Source organism: Lutjanus erythropterus, chromosome 9, assembly GCF_056507025.1.
Source record: "Lutjanus erythropterus isolate fLutEry1 chromosome 9, fLutEry1.hap2, whole genome shotgun sequence".
Lineage (NCBI taxonomy): Eukaryota > Metazoa > Chordata > Actinopteri > Lutjaniformes > Lutjanidae > Lutjanus > Lutjanus erythropterus.
In genome coordinates, this window is record NC_139325.1 from 38261928 (window position 1) to 38282480 (window position 20553).

The 20553-nt window shown below is 37.4% G+C and overlaps 1 protein-coding gene across 1 annotated transcript; it reads right to left on the reverse strand.

Annotated features, from left to right (window-relative positions):
* Positions 1-1370: 1370 nt before the first annotated feature.
* tbx20 (T-box transcription factor 20) lies at positions 1371-20247 on the reverse strand. Its single transcript, XM_084727538.1, has 8 exons — positions 19842-20247; positions 18555-18792; positions 17382-17546; positions 15528-15636; positions 11879-12037; positions 9871-9947; positions 6343-6455; positions 1371-5546 (listed from the first exon to the last, which is right to left on the reverse strand). The coding sequence occupies exons 1-8, from the start codon at positions 19969-19971 to the stop codon at positions 5218-5220; spliced, it is 1320 nt and encodes a 439-aa protein (XP_084583664.1). The 5' UTR covers positions 19972-20247; the 3' UTR covers positions 1371-5217.
* Between the last annotated feature and the right edge of the window lie 306 nt (positions 20248-20553).

Here is a 20553-nt window from a genome sequence, read left to right on the forward strand (position 1 = left end):
GAAAAATTTAAAACTAGCGTCTCTTTCCAAAAATCACGATCCAGTTGCTCAAAATAATCCACACACCTTGTATTGAGCAGTTTCATGTAGGGACTACTTTCTTTCTGCAGCAGAATCTACCGGAACTACTTTCTTTTTAATAGAAAGAAAGTAGTTTTTACACAAAACTGCTCACAACCAGATCTGTGAATTATCTTGAGTAACTGGGTCATGATTTTTTAGAAAGGGAATTTTTCTTTTTGAATTTTTCAGATGTATTTTATGGGTGCTTGAAGCAACACACGACTTGTGGTGTTGATTTCCTTTATATTTGAGAGAAGGCAGACATCTCTACAGCCGATATCTCCAAAACTCTGCAGCTCACACCAAATAAATCTGAATTTCGGGGTGAAGTGTTGAGTTTTAAGAAATGGTTCCAAATCTGACTGATCAACCTCAACACTGTGTTTTTATACTTTTAAAAGTCTGTCACAGATTTTTGCCTTTTCACTTCAATATTTAAGGGCAAAAAATGTTATTTCACAATTAAATAACAATTAATATTGACTTAAAAGACACCACTTTTTCATAACAATTCACAACCTCATCTGATATGGATTATGGCAGAACAATTTATTAATTTTTTTTTTTTTTTTTTTTTTTTTTGACTAGAGAGACGTACACTCAATTGAAAACCCATGACTCTATACTGTCTTCAGGATTCTCTGCAGGTCCGAGAAATTAATGAATCTGTTAATTCTAATGTTTTGCAGCTGTAAAAGTGTGTTTACTCAGTTATTACTCAGACTTATGGTGCATCTGACGACCCCAAAACATCTGGATGTTTAACTTTAAATTCAAATGATGGTGCTAATTCAGTGCAATTTAAGGCATCTTGACCACCAGGTGGTGCTGTAGGATTTATTTCTGACACAATCACGATGAAGCTTTGAGAAACAGAAGAAAGGATACTGTCTGTGTTTTTGTCGTCTTTCTATGCAACACTGAATGTCCGGGCATCTTACTTCTGTTGTGGCCTTTTAAAATGTAATATTTTACCAAATAAAATTAAAAAGAAAATGAAAAGAAAATGCAGAGCTCTTTGAATGACCTCATAAATTCTTACATGGGGAAATAATGAATAAATATTATAGATAAGGGGAGCCCTGTAGCTCACTTGGTTGAACATGTGCCTCTTGTACTGTTTCTCTTTACCCCCTTCCCTGTCTACCTCCAGCTGTCTCGATGTTATAAAGGCGGGAAAAGCCCCCAAAATATTAAAAGAAATAATAAAGATGTAAGTGGAAAATATCAATCAATATCTGCTACCACTGAACGGGCTCACTGAATATTTCCAGGGCTACAAAAATCTGAATAAATGTCTATTTCAGTTTGGTTTTTAAAATGATTTCATGATTTAATTTATTTTCTGACAATCTGTGATTCATTGAGAGAGAAAAGTGTACATGTCAGTCAGTGAAAAAAAAAAGAAAGAGTTTGGGTGGTGATATATATTTTTCAAGGTTTACAAATAACTATTTTTTTTAAATGCGGCATAGTACATTACACATTATTTCCAGAGAGCAAAATAAATATATTGCACTTAAAAATCATCAAAACACAATCTCGTTCGGTGTCATATTCATATTATGGCATACAAAAGAAAAAACATTTTTTAAAAAGAGATTATTTTCAGTGGTAAGTTGGGACTGTGCGTATGGTTCAAAAGAAAAAAAATAGTGTTTTACATTTACACAGATGGAAATCAACATTCAGTTCATTTGTACACACCTTTCACACAAGGTAAAGGACAAAGATTTGATTTCCACAGCAAAGAAAAAAGAGAGTACAAGATTTTTTGACTTTTCTCAATAAACAGATGAGATAAAATGAACTGCTTGCATGTTAATGATATGCAAGGGGTCAGAACAGGACAGACTGATGTCCGTGTTTCACTGCAACAAGCTTCAAACTGAGACATCTACAGTGTTTGCGTGACCAACTCATGAATTGCTTTTATACGTTAAGTGTCTTCCTCATCCTTTACGCACACCTGAATCAACACAACGTGTCCAAATGCTGCTTTCATGGTGCAAGATGTCAAAATACTCGACTGTGTTTCTTTGGATTTTGTGCATAAAACGTGGCAGCCTCACTGCAAAAAGTCATTTTTGTCAATTATTGTGTCCTTAAAAGTCCTATTTTCTGCTGTGGTAGGATTATTTTAAGTTACTTCCAGAAGAATCCAACTTGTATCAGTAAATTTCCACTAATTATTATTATAAAACAAGATCTGCACTATAAAATGAGATTTAACTGAAAATCAATAAGCTTCTCTCTGTAGGGCAAACTGTGCACTGTTTATGAAAGATCTGAAATATATTTTTGCATTTCTGTTGTTACTTATTGGCCGGCTTATGGCAATAAACTCATCTTGTCCGATAGATCAGTCTTGTTCTTGTTTTTAGGACTCAGTTACAGGCAGTGATTTGATAAGATGGAGAGTTTTTCCTCTGAGGAACTGAGAATGAATCTTCATGATTAAATGCATTTCAAAACAACAGTATTTTCCGTCACTCCAGGCAGCACAATCTTACCTGTGCACCTTTTATTTCTTCATATTTGTTTTTTAAATAAATCACTGATTACTCAACCAGTGAGCTGCCAGTTTTTATGCACCTGCACCGTTACAGGCTCGACTCCAGCAGCTTCCTCCTCCCTGCGTGTTTTAAACGAGACAGCAGAGAGTCATTATTTCCAGGTGTGGATGTCCCGTCGACGTGCTCTGATGCAGCCATGAATCGGCTCAGTTACACCTGCTAACACCTGCTGCTAACAGGCTGCAGTCAACAGACGGCAACTGAAAAGCCTGTGGAGACAAACCTGTTGTTTCTGCAGACGCTGCTGTGTTTTTCCATTGAAAATGAAATCACACAGCCGCTCCAAATGTTTCTGTATGTCGTGACATAAAAGTTTGTTTCTCTCAGACCAGTGGGAACAGATCCGTGACGCCTACACTTCGGTCCAGTTTCACAAAGTGAAGTGAAATATGACTAAAACTGATGATTTGGACTCATTTTGTGGTTGAATCCCTCTCAGTTAAGGCCCGGTCACACCAGAAAAGTGACACAGTGAAATTCAGCTGCAGGTCTTAGAGGCTTGGTGACCAATAAGGACTCACAGGGCTAGTAAATGAAATACTGTAGCAGGTGAACTGATGGCGCTAGTTAATCACAATAACCCTCAAAGACTGTATGAGAGAAAAGGACATATAGAGAAATGACCCTACTTTTCACTTTATTTATTAGCTCTGTAAACTGTTTATGGTCTCAATCATTACTTTCAAGTGTTCTTAAACAGAGCATTATGTTAATTTTGTAACTAATGGTCCCATTTAGAGTAAAATAGACAATAAAGCATGATATGTGTGGCTACTTTGTGATTGATTAGTTGCTACCATGGTCCAAATATTATCCAAACATGATCATTTCTGCCTCCCAAAGACCAGGATGGCCAGCGTTATGTTTTGTTTTCCCTAAAACTGTTCTGCCACAGTCCACGCTACTGTGCTGTGATTGGCTACTACTACTGTGGTCTGATTGGCTGTGAGCGCAAGTACAAACTGGCACTTGGGAGAAGTTAAGCAAGGCGGTTGTGGGAAATGAATGGATAAAAAACAGGGCTTTCACCCAGGAGACTGGTCTTTGTGTCTCGTGTGAAGCTTTTTAGACTTATTATTTTCAGTTTTCAGTCATAGTTTGGTCAGGGTTAGGCTCAAAAAATACTTGTCTAGGCAAGAAAACTACTTGGGTAGGGTTAGGAATAAAAGTACTTAGGTTTACTAAAAAAAAAAGGTTTATGGTTAAAATAGATCTTTTCACAACATTAGAAAGGCTCTTTGGCAATCACACAGACAAATCGTACAGGCAACAAGAACTAGCCAATCACAGCTCAGTAGTAGCAGCCAATCACAGGACAACAGGGTGGGATTAGGTGACAAGTGTAGATGGCCATAATGCCAAAGTCAAGGCCTCAAAACGGCTGACGTCACGTCCACTTGTCCTTTACAGTCTCTGCTCTGTACTGGACAGATTTACTCCCCACTGACACTTTCACTGTGAACTGTGAAACTGTGATATTTCTGGGACAGCTTCAGCTGGGGACAGACCAACAAAAGGTGTGTGGAGCAACACAGGTAACAAGTACGGTAGCTTCCTCTAGTAAAGACAAGCAGAGTCCAGCTGTTGGTCAAAGGCAGGAATTTGAATGTAACAGTTTGCCAAGAGTTTAACCTCAGGCAAACAATTTATGTGAATTTACTGTCCACAGATTCTTTTGAAATGAACCGATTTTACAGTAAAAGTGCTGGTGTGACCGGACCGCTAAAGTATGCAGAAAGACTCCAACTGCCATCTTCAGTCAGCTTATTCGTCCCATATTATTCCACATAAAGTTTACCCAGCGTGTTTGTCTACTGCGGTCAGCATGCGTCCTATGATTTTTTTTTTTTTTTTTGCACCCTACAGTGAGAATTTTCCTACGAGTAAATGTTGCATTTTCATCTTTGTACAATGCATTTTAACATCTGTTTTTGACATTATTTTCAATAGAGCGTGGAGTTTGAACTGTACATATGGCTGGCTTTCTAGAAAACAGAGGAAAGAGAGGCCGCTCCGCCGCCGTGGTGAAATGTTCACAGCCTCAGCAGTCTGACATACTGTCACATCAGACGAGTCTCTCCAAATGATATAATTTTAGGCTGCATTATTGAAGGGTCACACAACAACCGGCCGAGACCCTGTAGCCGTTAAACCTTCAGAGGGAGACAGGATCTTCTAAATGTCGTTAAAATGAGTTTTACGTTGAGGATTTGAGGATCCACTTTCTGTTCTTCAAGGGCCAAGACCAAACATGCTCCTTTTCTCGTCTTGCATCAGGTTTTATAGTTCGTATTGAGGTTGCAAGTGTTTGTACATAGTCACTAAAGTGTTCATAGAGACCACAGCACCCGATGATGTGTCCGCAGGTCCTGTTGAGGCACCACAGTCCTTCTTTTCTGGATTTTCTGGATCAGTACGCCACATCCTCTTCTCCTCACTCTGCAGGTGAACTATTTACAAAGACCAGGGGGGAGAGATAGAAACGGGATGAGGAGTGATGAGTGGAGGAATAACTGGTTGCACTGGATTGGGGATGAGCATCAGAGCGAGGACGGGACGTCTCCTCCTCAGGACGGAGTCATACGAAGGGCGTCATGACCGTGGAGGAGTGGCGCAGTCCCTGGATGGCGGCGTAGGGCCCCTGCTGGAAGTAATGGTGGTAGCGAGGCATGTGGAAGGAAGGGAAGGACGGTCCGCTGCCCTGCATGGTTCCAGCCAGAGCGGTGGGCGTCAGCGGCATGCCCAGCCGGCTGTAGGGGGGCAGGGAGCCCTGGATGGGGTGGGGCAAGGAGGCGGTGCCGGTGCCCATGGCCGACAGGGACTGTGGGTGCTGGAAGCCCGAGAAGCCCGAAGTGGTGGTGACCCAGGAGCTCAGGGAGAGGTTGTCTGAGGCGGTGAACGCCGAGCCTGCAGGACACATGACATGGACATGAATGGACCATTTCACTAAACTGATGAAAACTGCTGTCCCATAAGCACAAAAATTTTAAAAAGCATTCAAGTGCGCAAATCTTAGATGATCTTTTTATTATCTACTGAAATCCAAAATATTTTAAATAAGTCTAATATATATAATAGTACTTTAAATTGGAAGGTGTCTGTCCTGAACCTGATTAATTTATGAAAATGACACTAAAATGATTTTTGCACATTTTTCCATTGTTGTTTTTAAAAAGAAAGAAAGAAAAATACATTTATTTTGTGTTTTCCTTTTAAATTATGAATCTTTATGTCAAAAATGTTGACCTGTATTTCATATCACTACTGAAACATTTTAAGAGTGAGAGGGAAAACCATCTGAAAATATAGTATCAGAATAACTCTACAATTACTAGAATTGTGCAAAGGACATAACAATCTATTAAATATTGCAATATCGCAATAAAAAAAATGTCTCAATACCCTACCAGACTGTGATGATACCTGCTGTGATATTATAAGTTTAATTATTTTATTCTTTATTCTATTTTATAAAATGAATGCTATTGACTGCTGCATTATTTTTGTTCTGCATATCAACATACATAATTCAAACGTTCACGATGCACTTAAAGTTAAAAGGAGAACAAATTCTACACAGATCTAATGTCCTTATTCAATAATGAATCTGATCTGTAAATCATTTTTGCCTAAGTTTGTATTTTGTTCTTTTTTTCCTCTATCTGAACTGACATGATGAGTTGTGGGTGTGACAGCCGCTCACCTCTGGCGTGTGCGGAGTGTCCGTCCTCGCTCAGGTTCTCCTCGTCGCCGGCGTAGGTTCGGATCGGCGACCGGGCGTACGAGTGCTTGTGGATCAGATTCTCAACACTTTCCCTGCAGCAAAAGCCGAAGAGAGAGCCCCAAAATAAATCTCTTTTTGTTCCATTTGACATATTTATTTATTGTAACCTCACGCCAATATAAAACAGAATGAGTCTTAGTTTGTCTTTTTTCATAACAGTTCAATTGTGGAATAAGCAAAATAATTCCACATGGATATAAATCTTCATCATCTTCAACCAAAATAAACACTAAACATTAAAAGTAAAAAAGCTTTTACTTGCAGTGTTACACTGAAATCTGTGTCTTGTCAAATTCTGTGACTTCTATCATATATTTTACTTTTTATTTAATAGTACAAATAACAAATAAAATAGAATTTTTACAAATATAGTCACATATTTTTAGTAGCTGCTGACAAAACATGTGACTCCCTTTTTGTGTTGAAAAATCTTATATCCATAAATTTAAGCACAATTTCATAATTTATATTCTCCAAAATATAATTAAAATGAAGAAAAAAGACGTGTTGTATTGGGTCATATTAGTAGTGATGATAAGTGACGTGGCCAGAATACGAGAAATCTATGTTACTGATTGTGACTCCAGTAAAATCTGAGGCACTTTGATTATGAATATAAAACCTTTATTCGTGGATTAACCAACATGTTTTAACTCATGGAGTCTCTATGGGGGTAAATCAACATAAAATATTTAAATTTTGCTTTAAACACATTACATTGGCTTGAATTTTTAAAGGGTCCAGTAGTGCGACAGAGATGAAATCTCATGCATTAATAACTGGTCCACATTTTAATCTTTTTTTCAGTCAAAACATAAAAAAAAATCTAATGGCTCACAGTAGAGCTGCAGCAATTAATCGATTAATTGACTGTTAATTTATGATTCATCGCCAACTATTTCGATAATCAATTAATCGATTTGGACAATTGCTTGTTTTTGAGAAAAAACAAGCAATTGAATTTTCGAATTCCAGTTTCTTAAATGTGAATATTTTCAGTTTTCTTTGCTCCTCTTTGACAGTAAACTGAATATTTTTGGGTTGTGGGCAAAACAAGATATTTGAGGATGTCATCTTGGACATTGAGAAACACTGCTCAACATCTAGAAAATAATCAATGAATCAACCGACTGAAAATAATCGTTAGCTGCAGCTCTCGGTCACAGATTTCAGTGTAACACCAGTATTTCATTCCATTTACTAACTATGTCACTGTTCACATATTTATTTACATTCATATAGTATTTTTGTTTACATGTCTGAAAATGTGAGTGTCCACTGTGTGTGTAGTTGTCCTGTCTGTTTGTGTAAACTGTGCATGTGGATTCTGGGGTGTGTGTGTTTGTTTGTGTGTGTGTGTATGTTCACTATCCCACAAAGTGCATTAGCTCATTTGAGTCTTGTCAGATCGCACTTCTCAAACACAGTGACACAAATTGTTGGGGGAGGTAGTGAGCGTGTGTGTGTGTGTGTGTGTGTGTGTGTGTGTGTGTGTGTGTGTGTGTGTGTGTGTGTGTGGGTGGACAGGCAAGTGGTCTGCATCATGAGAGCCATGCGTCCACATTAGCAGACCCCCCCTCCGCAGCCCCCGTCCCTCCAATTAGGTTAGGAAAGTGCAATATCTGTCAGCAGAGGAGTACAAATGTGTGTGTTTTTATCAGCGCCGGGCCCCTCCGGCACAGAGGCCACTGCGAACTCCCACAATGCACGGGCAGGACAGGGAGAGAGGCGAGGGGAGGGGCGGGGCATGCTGGTTTCAATCAGTCACTGCAGCCAATTGAATTACAGTGTGTTTTAGTGCAGTGGCCGACTCCAGACTAATGTGATTTCTGCAGCTCCCCGAAGATCAATTGATCAGGTCTAATTCACAGCCCTCAAAAAGAAAGAGACAGAGAAGAAGAAGAAGAAGAGGAGGAGGACGAGGAGGAGGAGGATGGGGGTGTCTGGCTGTGTTTCTCTGGTTCAGGATGTTTGATTGAGGGAAATGGGCAGATGGTTTGATTTTGTCAGCTGATTTTGGCCGTAGTGCCGGAATCAGGAATTACGAGAAGTGTGTGTTTTGGCAGCATCCATAAAAATCCTTTGGATGGTCAGGATTACTGTAAATGTGTATGCATGTGTGTGTGTGTGTGTGTGTGTGTGTGTGTGTGTGTGTGTGTGTGTGTGTGTGTGTGTGAGACAGAGAGAGAGAGTGTATGTTGCATCTGTCTCATGCACATAATGGAACATTACATGAAACAACAAGCATAAAATGTTGGCCTAATGATTATTAAACTACAGTGTAAAGGAAAATAAATAAACAAAAAAGAAGAAAAAAGGAAGAAAGAAGGAAAGCAAATTAGCAAAGAAGAGAAAATGAGAAGTTGTTAAGACTAAAGAAAAGACTAAGGAAAGGAAAAAAAGGGAAGAGAATAAAAGAGAAAACAAAGAAAGATAAGAGGGAAAGAGTAAAAACAGAAAGGAATATGCACTGAAAGACAAGGACAATTAAATCAAAGAAAAAACATAAAACAAGGTGAGGTAGGACAAAAAATACAAGAAAAGAAAAAAATAGACAAGGAAGACAAGAAGGAAAGGATAAAAAAGGACAAGGAGGTAAGTATAGAATGAAAGAAAGAAAAAAGAACGATAGAAAGACAATTACGACAGAATGACAAAGAAGAAATGCTGAGAAAACAGAAAGACAAAAAGAAGGACAAGAGATGAAATAAATAAAGAAAAGAACACGAGATGTGAAAGAACAGAAAGATTAAGATAAAGAAAGATATTAAAAAACAGGAAAGATAGCAAGGCAGAAAGGGAACAACAGAAGAAACGATAAGGAAAAAAGAAAGGAAGGGAAGGTGGGGAAAGAAAAAAAATGGCAGAGAACAAAACAGCAAGAATAGCCAAGTCAAAAACAAAAAAGAAGAAAGGAACAACACAAAGTACACAAAGGAAGAACAGAAATATAAAAAGGAAAGAGGGGATGATAAGAAACAAAAACCCAGAAAAATGAAAAGATTAAAAATAAAAAAAAAACAGATTGAAGAAAGGAGAGACAAAGAGCAAGATTATAAGGAAAGACAAGCTGGAAGAGCAGAACAAGAAAGACAAGGAAAGATGGAAAGACGACAGTGACAAGAAGAGAATAAAAGAGGGAAATACTGAAGAGAAAATGATGAAAGAAGAAAAGCATAAGATACAAACACTGAAATACAACAAGACGCCAGAATGACAGATGATAAAGCTTCTTAAATTATCTGTTACATTCTGACACAAACAGGGAGAAATAAACACTGTCTGTATTTACTAATGAGAGGATAGCAGGATATCCACACACACACACACACACACACACACACACACACACACACACACACACACACACACACACACACACACACTCCCTTCTTGTGTAACTTATCGACGGTAAACAAACAGTGCAGGACCCAGAATCCCCTGTACCTCTCCATGTCTGTCAGCCGCGACGAGTCCCGGAAACCTTTGGCAAACGGGTTGCTGTCGATCTTCAGTTTGGTGATCTGAGACACAACAGCGGGAGAGAGAAGAAGAGTGTAAATGTTCCTCCATTTTTTTATTTTGTCCTCTCTCCCTCCTACAGTCAGTCAGTCAGTCTGTCTCGACATGCTGCTTCCTGCAGCTCGGCTCTCGTCTCTGTCATGTTACTGCAACACTACAAACACAGCAGAGCTCAGGTTTTAAAGCTACTTATATTTATTAGTAGGGATGTCCCGATCAAGTCTGCAGGCTCTGGTCTCATCTAAGCTCTTTGGCAATTAAATCCAACACCTAAATGTTTTTTAAATATGTATCTGACACACTGAAATAACAGCTGTAGATAAAATCAGACACAGCTTATTTCTCACGAGATACTGTTTCAAAGGTATTAAGTTTAAAAGCTTCAGAAAACAACCATATCCCAGACAAAATTCACAACTTTAGACATTTCAAAAATTTGCCAAAAGCATTAAAAATCTAAAACTAACCATACTAACTGATATCAAAGGTATACAAAGGTGCTATTATAATCATCTTTGCTTTAAAATTGCATTTTATGAAAATCTTGGGCCTTTAAAATTGTGTCCCACGTCTCTGTCAACTCTGTCAGATTTTTGCAAAAACATGGTTTAATAATAATCAGGCATAAAAAGGGTTAGCTAAACCATGGTCTCACTTCCTGGTTTAAAAAAGGCTGGAAAACTAGTCAAGCACTGGTAGACTTTGTATTTCTTGACAAATTTGCTTAATAATATTACTATCAGATGTGTCTAAACCATAACATATCAGCTCCATAGCCCTTCTAAATCAAAGCTAAATAAGAATTATGGTTTTATAATGTGTATTTTGACGAGCATTAAGAGAAGTCTGAGCAACTTTAAAAAATAAAATGGCTACTCACTACGACAGTGCTGTGAAATGAAAAAAATGAACATTTTGTCAACTCTGTTTGATTTTTCATCTGATGGAGGTCATGTCTACATTTAATAAAAAAACTGGCCCATTACAAGGTCAGTTTGATCTTTTAAAATATATTTTCCCAGCATGCTAGTAGAGTAAAAACATGCATAATTAAAGTATTCATTGCCAAAGACAATTCATGCCATTTTTTTGCACATTCTTAAGTCAGAGCTGGATACTTTAATTTAACTTAATTTAATTAAATTAATCCACTTTAACTTGAAAGGAAAAACTAATTTTGTATGAACAAATGAGACTACACACATCAGATTTACTATTTAATTAAGGACTTTCTTTCAAGTCATCATTTTTTTGCATTCATTTTACCGTTATGATAAATATCATATGGACTTTTAATCGTGGTATGATTGTACCTTGAGTTTTTGGTGTTGTGACATGTCTAGTCTATAAGGAACTCTAAGTTGCCCTTTTCTAAGTCTTCATTTGAACAGTCATCTTTCATTGTTCAGATGATCAATACGTGGAACTCCTCTCCCTCAGAACTCAATCATTTTAAACTCAAGTCCAAACAGTCTTAGAGGGGGATCAGTCATGAATGATCTGGTTCTCGTCATTGAGTTTTATGGTGATTTTATTTTATCATTGTGTTTTGTGCTGTGCTGTTGCTGTGCTGTTCAGTAACAAATGTAATTTCATGTCATTCTGGAGCTTTCGCAAACATATCACCCGATCTTCCTCAGGTCAACAATCAACTTTCACTCTCAACTTTTGAGCTGACATGGACAAGAAGTCCTTAAAGTGTTCTGGAAAAAAAACAAAAGGACATCCGAACGTCTACACATCCATGTCAACTGGGCAAACTCCATCTGCTGATACAATCAAAAGCACCAGAGCAGCTACTAAATGGAGCTCATATCCATTTTATTGTTTTAAAGCCTCATGGAAACCAACAGCAGAGTTTGGCAGATAATCCAAACAGGAAGACAAACGGCCTATAATACTTATTGGCCTGCATCAGCCACCAATCACTCACCAGCTGGTTCTGATAGGCCGTGACGGCGGTGAAGACGGTCTCAACGAAGACGAAGGTGCGAAACTCCTCAGACTTGAGGTTGAGCAGCGAGGCGGTGTGGTCCTTCTTCTTGATGATGTGGACCCGCGGCTGGTACTTGTGCATGGAGTTGAGGATGATCTGCAGAAGACAAGATGACAATCAGTCAGATCAGAAAACAGTCCAACTGTCAAGGACAGTAGAGCTGCAATGATTACTCAATTAATTTGTTAATCAACTGAAAGAAAATCAGCTGCAGCAATCAATGACTATTAATGCCTATTAGGGCTGCAGAATTAATCGCAATTGCAATAAAATCACAATATGGCCAATTGCAATATCCAAATCACAGAGCGAGAACAAAATCATAATTTTTTGAAAAAGGAAAAATGTGTGAGAAAACAGTATTATAATCAGGTATTGTAGTGCTGCATATCATGACCTGGCTTAAAAATCTTTATCTCCAGCAGAAAAAAAACAAACATGTTTGTTTGGTACAGACCTCAATAAATATCACATCATCGTAATTTTTTTTTTTTTTTTTATTTAGTGAACATGAAAATTGTAATTGCAAAACTGATCATTTCCACTAATCATATCACAATCGCAACTTCAGTCAAAATAATTGCACTATGACTTGTTTTTTGTCATATTGTGCGGCCCTAATCCCCAAATTCTTTGATTGCATCTTCTTAAATCTGAATATTTTCTTTTTTTTTCTGCACTCCTGTATGACAGTTAACTGAATATTGTTGAGTTGTGGGCAAGACAAGACATTTAAGAACGTAAGCTTCAGCTTTGGGAAACGGCATTTTCACCATTTTCTGACATTTTATAGACCAAACAACTACTCTATTAAGAAGACTATCAAGACAATAATAGCCAGATAAAGTGACAATGAAAATAATTATTAGTTGCAGCCCTATTGCCATCTAATGTCAAACATTTGCTGGATTTAAGTGTAAAGATTTTCTGCTTGTCTTTGTCATTTGATAATAAATGAAGAGGGTGTCACCTTGGGCTTTGGGACAATGTGATGAGATTTTGTCTTTTTTTTTTTTTTTTTTTTATTCTTGACTAAACCATTAATAGAGAAAATAATAAGCAAATTAATCGATAGAGTTAGTTGCAGCCCATCACCACCACACTGAAATGACACACAGTCTAAGCAGAGTAAATATATCAGGATCAGGGTCAGTTCTGGTCTGCTGGACTAATTTTCACAGCTGCAAAATCAAATTTTACTCCAAAGTGTTTTCCACATAATTTATGAAATAATTCATGTTAACTGCTGGACATATTTTTGCTGTTATTGTATAGATTTAAAACTTCAGCCTTTTAAGCCAAAATGGGTGAGAGGTCCTTAAAATGCTGTGATACACTGTTAACTTTAACACCAACAGTTCAGTGACAACTGCTGCAACAGTGATGAAGCTCATGTGATATGACTGAAAGCTCCAGAACAGCTAATAAATGGACCTTTTGTTGAGACTGTCCTCAATTTGCTTAGACACTTTTACAAGGTCCAGGATTGAATCATTCTATTCCTGATATTTTGTATTTGTATTTGCAGCAAATAAAAAAAAATCTGAAAATTTAATTGAATTAAAAATTACAAAAATAATCTACAATGTAACATAGACACATTTGTGAAACAGGTCAATTAGAAACTGAGCATGTCGTAATGCCTCAATGTCTGTTCATTGTTCCTGACTTTGTGCAGCTTTGCATATATTTTGAAATGGAAAATATCCAAACAAATATCCAGCATATCCAACTGACATACTGTCCTGATGGAAAGGGACGGTATGGATAACATAGAGGGAGGGGGGTAAAAAGGAGAGGTGAAAAAAAGAACAACAGAGGTGCAGTGCAGAGAGACGAAGAGTAAAGAGACGGAGAGATGAACGGGGTGAATGGGGGAGACAGACGTGTGAACAGATAAAGTTGTTAACACTGCAGCAGCTCCAGGTGAGAGTTTCCCTCCACAATCGCTCCTGTCTGGCTGCAGCCCAGGAAACACTTTATATCTATCTTTCTTCACTGCTGACTCACAATGCTAAATATCAAGTCAAATACAGATGTAATGTGTGTGGGCAGAAGTTTGTGTTTTAACTTGGTATGATGACAGTGTGAGCCGTAAAGGTGTATAAATTATATTCAACAACATATTTGACACAGAAGGATGCATGACATTACTTTCATTTCTGTGAATGGGTTAAAATGAAAAATATTCAATTTTTATTATACAAATAGTAATCTTAATATTAAGGACAGCATCTCTCCTTTAATAAAGATTTTTTTCTGAATGATATTGCACATTTAGGACATTGTATGTGTATTTATTTTATTTTGGATACAGTAAAAATGTAGGCTATTTTGTATTACTCTCAGGTTACCTATATTTTAAAATGTGCAGGTACATATTTGGGTCATAATTACTCATTCATTTATATAGTACATCTCGGCAAAACCATTATTTTAAAGATTTAATTTTTGACTAACAGGAGCTGTATGATGAAGATAATAGTAAATATCATCAATTGAATCCAAATTTCAAGGCTTCAGCAGCACTGATTATTACACAAACATAAAAAAACACAAACAAAAGCAAAACAAACAACAACAACAAAAAAAAACAATGATTATCTGCTCATCATATAATTGGGAATACTATAATAATTATAATGAAAATTCCAGTATTCATTTAATGAGGAAAGAAAAGCTAAATCCCTGATTAAAATACAGATGGACGGTCGTGACCTGACCATGATCTCTATTTTGTATAAATACAGCTGTGATTTCCTTTTTTTCTAAAAGAAGCAGCCATTGTAGCCTATCTGTTTTACAAACTCCGGTACATTTACTTGGAATTATTATCAATTAAAACAAAAATAAAATACAATAAAACAAAACATAATAAAATTATGATAATTTTTTTTAAAAAATGAAAGAGAAAATGAAAAAATAAAAAAGTAAAAGGACATAGAGCATTGTTGCTTTTATTTAATCTGCTCATAGGCTACTGTATGTTTTGGTTACTTCCATATAAATAATGCCAGGATGCTATTTTTGGACTTCTAAAAAAAGGTGTAACACACACACACACACACACCCTTTACGATAATAATTACCTTGTTTCCCAGGCTGTGTCTTGGCAAATTAATGGATAAACGTTAAATGTTTTTTTTTCGGTTGTGATATGTTTTTGTGTTGCCTGCTTGTGCCTGCATGAAGCCTTCAGTGAAAGGAGGATTAAAAGAGCAATTTGCTCTTGTCAGGTGTGTAATTATAGTGTCACACCGTCCTTTAAACCTGACCTGAAGATTTCTCATAGAAATTCTGCATTACTTTTTTTTTTTTTACGTGCGTTTTGGTCGATGCCCAGTCTTAAAGCTTAAAATTTAAACTTTAATTTAATTTGACAAGCAGACAAAGTCCTACACACAATTTTAAAATTTGGCTAGTTATTTTACACAGTTTTATAAGCTGTTTGTCTGACGGTTATCGATGCTTGCTTAAAGTGTTGTCATCGTGTTTTGTGTGGTAGTAAGAGGCCTTAATATAATACGCGTCGTGTTTTTTTTGTATTTACTCGACATAAAAGAAGAGTAAAGTAACAAGTGCTCACATGTCCGTGTTGGTCCAGTTCGTTGTTCGTCAGTTTGACTTTCTCGAAGGAAACCATTTGCTTCGTGAGCTGCTCCCCGGTGAACGGTGAGTCCGGGTGGACGTACAACCTGCAGGAGAAGAAGAACAGCGGATCACATCCTCGACTGTGATTGGCTGAGCGGCGTTCGAAGCGAACTTTCGATACCCAATCAACGTACAGCTGCGAACAGCGCTAGCAACCTGCCTCTAAAATAACAGTTGGTTTAAATAAAGGTACAGGATTTTTAAAGGTGTTTGAGAGGGCGCCTGAATATTAGAGCAAGAAAAAAAAACAAGATAAATTTATTTAAAAGTCAACAATTTTCTGACTAAGCATTTTAACTAAAACATGTCATTGCCCAACTTTAATTTGATAGATTTCTGATTTAATTTTTTTTTTTCAGGCGCCCTGGTGGCTCGGTGGGTGCGGCGTGGGTTCGATTACAGCCTGCGGCCCTTTGCTGCATGAGTCCCATTTCCTGTCAATCTACACCTGTCCTATCAACAAAATGCTTATAAAAGCCCCAAAGTTTTTTTTTCGATTTGATTCCGTATCTGTAAATTTCTGTTTGTCCTGGGACTTGATAAAAGTGCATAAAGGGCCTTAACCAGAATTATCGAAATTCTGAGGTCATGTCCTTTAATATGACCCAACCCAGACAGAAAAAGGGAGTATATTTCCCAACAGAAACCCATGATGGAGATCTAGAGATTTATAAGTTTAGGCCTACTTATTATTCTTGGGCTAAATAAATTTGGGTGTACCGTTTTGAGTCTGAAATAGGCCACTGGGATCAGCAGGCTGCATAAAACCTTTTAAACTGTAGATTTAAACAGAAAACGCAAATTCTCGGAAGCAAGAGACGTGACTCCATGTCACTGCCTGGATGCATGACATTTAGTGACTAACAACATTTAAAAAAAAATGCTTCAGCTGGTCTGTTGTTTGAATTGACATCTTCATAACGTCAATCAGCATGGCATGAATGTTCCCAGATGCTTCCTGGGAAAGATTAAATTATTTCATCGGTCTTCACTAAGGAGGCGGCCTCGCGCGGCTAGTCTAGTTTTTCTTCAGGAGATGTTGATGAATTTTATTTTTTAAAAAAGAAAAGAAGGAGAAGAAAGAAACAAAAGAATAAAGACTTAGCCTATCACATTTTCACAGCGGTTACTGAGGTGAAGGTGTTTGTCATCACTACACATTAATAACACCAACACCCGGGGAAAGAGAGATAATCTAGCCGATGAATAGAGTGTCTGTCAGGTAACATAAACAAAATACAGGCGCCGCAGAATCACTGAGGTCCTTTCACAATCAGCCTCGACCCTTACATAAAAATAATCCGTGTAGCCTATTTCAGCTCAGAAAATGTATATTCACATGAAGCTTTTCACCCATGAAGTCAGACTTCTTGACTAAATTAATCTTAAACAAAAAATAAGATAGAATGTTAGCCTCGTTTATATCACACGATTTCTGTTACAAATATGTCTTTATGCCACCTGTAAGACCGCGATGTTTAAACGAGCCTTCTTAAGCTTTTTTTTTAAAACAAACATTCAGGGGAAATTATCAGACGTAAATTACAAACTTCATACAAAAATAATAAAAGACACAAACGTTTAAAGTTTAAATGTCTTTTTTGTTCAGTTTCCTTATAATTTAGCTCCGTGAATGAAGAGTTTTTCCAGTGTTTGTTTATTATGAAAAAATATTGGTCGTTAAAAATGGCTTTCTTAAACTTTTTTTTCCCCCTTGTCTCTTATTGATGATTTACTGAGTGCGTTGCGTTCAGGTGCTCTAAGCACTGAACAGAGTGAGTGTGTGTACCTGGCGGGCAGAGGAGGGTCGGCCTTGCCGGCCACCAGCCAGGAGGAGCGGTGGTAGGCGTACCGGTACCGCTTATTATCCACTGGGACGATGTCCATCAACACGATGTACTTGGAGTCCTGGTCCACTCCGGAGAAAGAGACCCGGATGGTGGGGAACATCCTCCTGATAGAGAAGTGCAGGTTATGTTTATTGTTCTATTGTTCTGAGGTCATCTTGTTTGGGACTGTACAACACAAAAATGTAAATAAAATAAAATAAATTTAAACTGTGTACCTTCAAGATGATCATGTTGTTTTATAGCAAAATCAAATCAGTAGTGTTGTATGTATATTAATAATTTTAAGGCATGCGCCTGCTGCAAAAATATACTTGTGAATCTTAACTATAATATATGCCTACATTACGTCTGTCAAAATTGTTTCTTAAATTTTTCCACATTTTTTTCATCCTGTTACTGAATCCGCTGTATTTTAATTCTTAAGTGTCATTTCAGAGCCTCGCAGGTGAAAAATTCTGGTGGGGAAATAGAGATTTTTATCTGGTTGGTTTAGAATTATTCAGATTAAGGTCTAAATATATGAGCCAATTAAAATAATATCAGACGTAATACTCTAAAAATATTTTTAATAGTTTGCAAAAAAAAAAACAAAAAAAAACCCCTCCATGTTTCTCAAACTGCGTGTCCTTGTTCTCCTGAGTGCAGCTACTGTCCGGGTTTTCTATTTTGCCTTTACACGTAAAGGCCACGTTGAACAGAAGTACAGCGTCTATAAATTTACGAAAAATAATCTCATCATATTACTGTGGAATACGTAGAAACTGGTTTCATTTTAATCTGGTTTTGGCTGTATTATTTCACTATTGAACTACTGATTTTAATTTAAATTATTTATTTATTTAAGTGCACATCAATAGTATCATAATAGGCTTATGATATCCTTACATTATAATCCAATAATTCCAATAATCGTATTTATCTAATTTACCACGTTATTTATTATTATTATTATTATTATTATTATTATTATTATTATTATTATCATTGTTGTTCTTATTATTATTGTTATTATCACTGGTTTTGTTGTTATCTAATCTTGTAGCCCATGTGACTGTATGCCAAAAAATAAAAAATAAAGATAAACAAAATAAAATAGACAGTGGTCCATTTACCTTCCAGATTTGGTGATGATCATCTCGGTGCCGAGCTCGTGAAATTTGTCCCACAGCTCTTTGGTCTCCAAGCTGCACGAGATCTTCGCCATCTCCTCGCTAGGGATGCCGGGATTGGTGGGGATGAGCGGCTCCGTGCACACCGCGGGCGCGCTCCCGCTGAAGTCCCCGTGCCCGTCCAGGGAGGACAGGTCAGCCAGAGACTGCTGGTTGCAGGAGGACTTCTCCACGAATTGTTCTTCGATGCGCGGAAACAGAGAAATTAAGAGAAGCGTGAGGATGATTTTCATGTTGTTTTACAGTTATTGTGACAGTGACACCAGCTGCTCTGTGACATCAAGGAATATAAAGTGAAATACAGTTTACTTTACAGTCTCACTTGTTTCTTTTAATTCATATATTTTAATTGTTGTCATTATTATTATTCGATTATGTAGGATAAAAAACTCTCCATGGTGAAGAAAAACAAAAGGGGATTGCATTTTAGCCCTGTAAATTTACATTAAAATCTATAAAACATATTTTTTCTTAAAGGTGAATAAACTCGTCTTACGATTTCACTCAAAATATCAAAATAAAAACAGAATAAATACATTAATAACTGACCGTTCTGCCAGTGCTTCATTCTGTTTTTTAAATATAGAAACTCAGTTACCCATGCTGCATGGATTGATGTTGCTTATAATGACACATTATTTCTTTATATGACATAGAATAAAATAAAATAAAATAAAATAAAATAACACCTGCTCCTAAAACCAGTGAAATCACGTGTTATCATTTATTTTATGTAGAAATTAGATGGTCCACTTTGTAAAAGCATAAATTTTGAAATACTAGACAATTCTATTTCATGTTTAAATAATAAAAAATTGCTTAATGCTTAAAATACTAATAGTTCATTTTTTGCACTGGTAACTGTAAGGTGCTATTTTAAATGTATTTGTGGGATATTTTGGGTGTTACGTTTTTTTCAACTTGTTTATTTACTTGTAAACATGACAAATCCTTGTCCGTTCATTTTTTTTTACCTCCATGTCATTAAACAGTTCATTCTAATTCACTGTTTTGCCTTTTTGTTTGTTTGTTTGTTTGTTTTCTCCACTTGTATCTCTTCTTTTCTCCTCTGCCGCCTCAGTGGCCCTGCTGTCTCCTCACTTAAATCCTTCATTAACTCTCAGGACTTCTGCGTAAAGCAACATCAACAACTCTAATCTTACATGCACTAATTCGCCTGATTTAAACTCAAATTAAAGTTCAGTATTTTATTTCTCAGTCCGACCTTACCGAGAGGCTTGATGGTGTTCTCCTCCGTCTCTTTGTCCTTATTGGGCTTCCCGCTGGACATGAGGGCGGCTATGGAGAAAGCGTTCGCCCGCGAAGAGAGCTGTGGTTTCGGGGATGACGTGTACTCCATGTCGGTGGACCAAAATATTCCCCTTTAAATAAATAATAATAAAAAATCCTCCAGACACGCTCAGGTCCGCTTGTTATTTGGCTCCCAGTGGAGGACAGAAAAATACGCAGGAAAAATATGCAGTCCTCGTTTTCGCTCTTTGCGCACAAACGGATAAACACTCGCCACTTTGGAGACACTTGTCACTGCCGAGTCGTGAGTCTTGTTGGACGCATGTTGAAGGACTGACTGACCGACTCCACTGACTTGCGCACGTCCTGCGGTGCCACATCTGAGGCCGGCTGCTGTTTGGGAAGCTTCAGTCCGATTCACCCTCCCCTTATAATTCCAGTCTGCCCTCCAATCACTGCCTCTGCCTCCACGTCACACTCCCACTGTCCCACAGCAGCCCTGATACCGAGCAGCCAATTAAAAAACCTGAAGCTGTCAGGGGGCTTTTTCGTGCCAAAGACCCAGGAGAGAGTGTGTGGTTAAAGAGGGGCAATATGTGAGATTTTTATGACTTATTCTGGGGCGATGACAGCAGGAAATGACTAACATATGGTTGGAAAAATGTAATTGCACAATATATTAAGGACTGAA

What these genes read in the sequence shown, in the direction of transcription:
- tbx20 (XM_084727538.1), bottom strand. Translation starts at nt 19,971, where the DNA reads ATGGAGTACACGTCATCCCCGAAACCACAGCTCTCTTCGCGGGCGAAC. An exon ending in AACTGGACCAACACGGACAT is followed by an intron (nt 12,038 to 15,527) that starts GTGAGCACTTGT and finishes TGTCTTCTGCAG; the next exon opens with ATCATCCTCAACTCCATGCA. An exon ending in CGGCCTATCAGAACCAGCTG is followed by an intron (nt 9,948 to 11,878) that starts GTGAGTGATTGG and finishes GTTGTGTCTCAG; the next exon opens with ATCACCAAACTGAAGATCGA.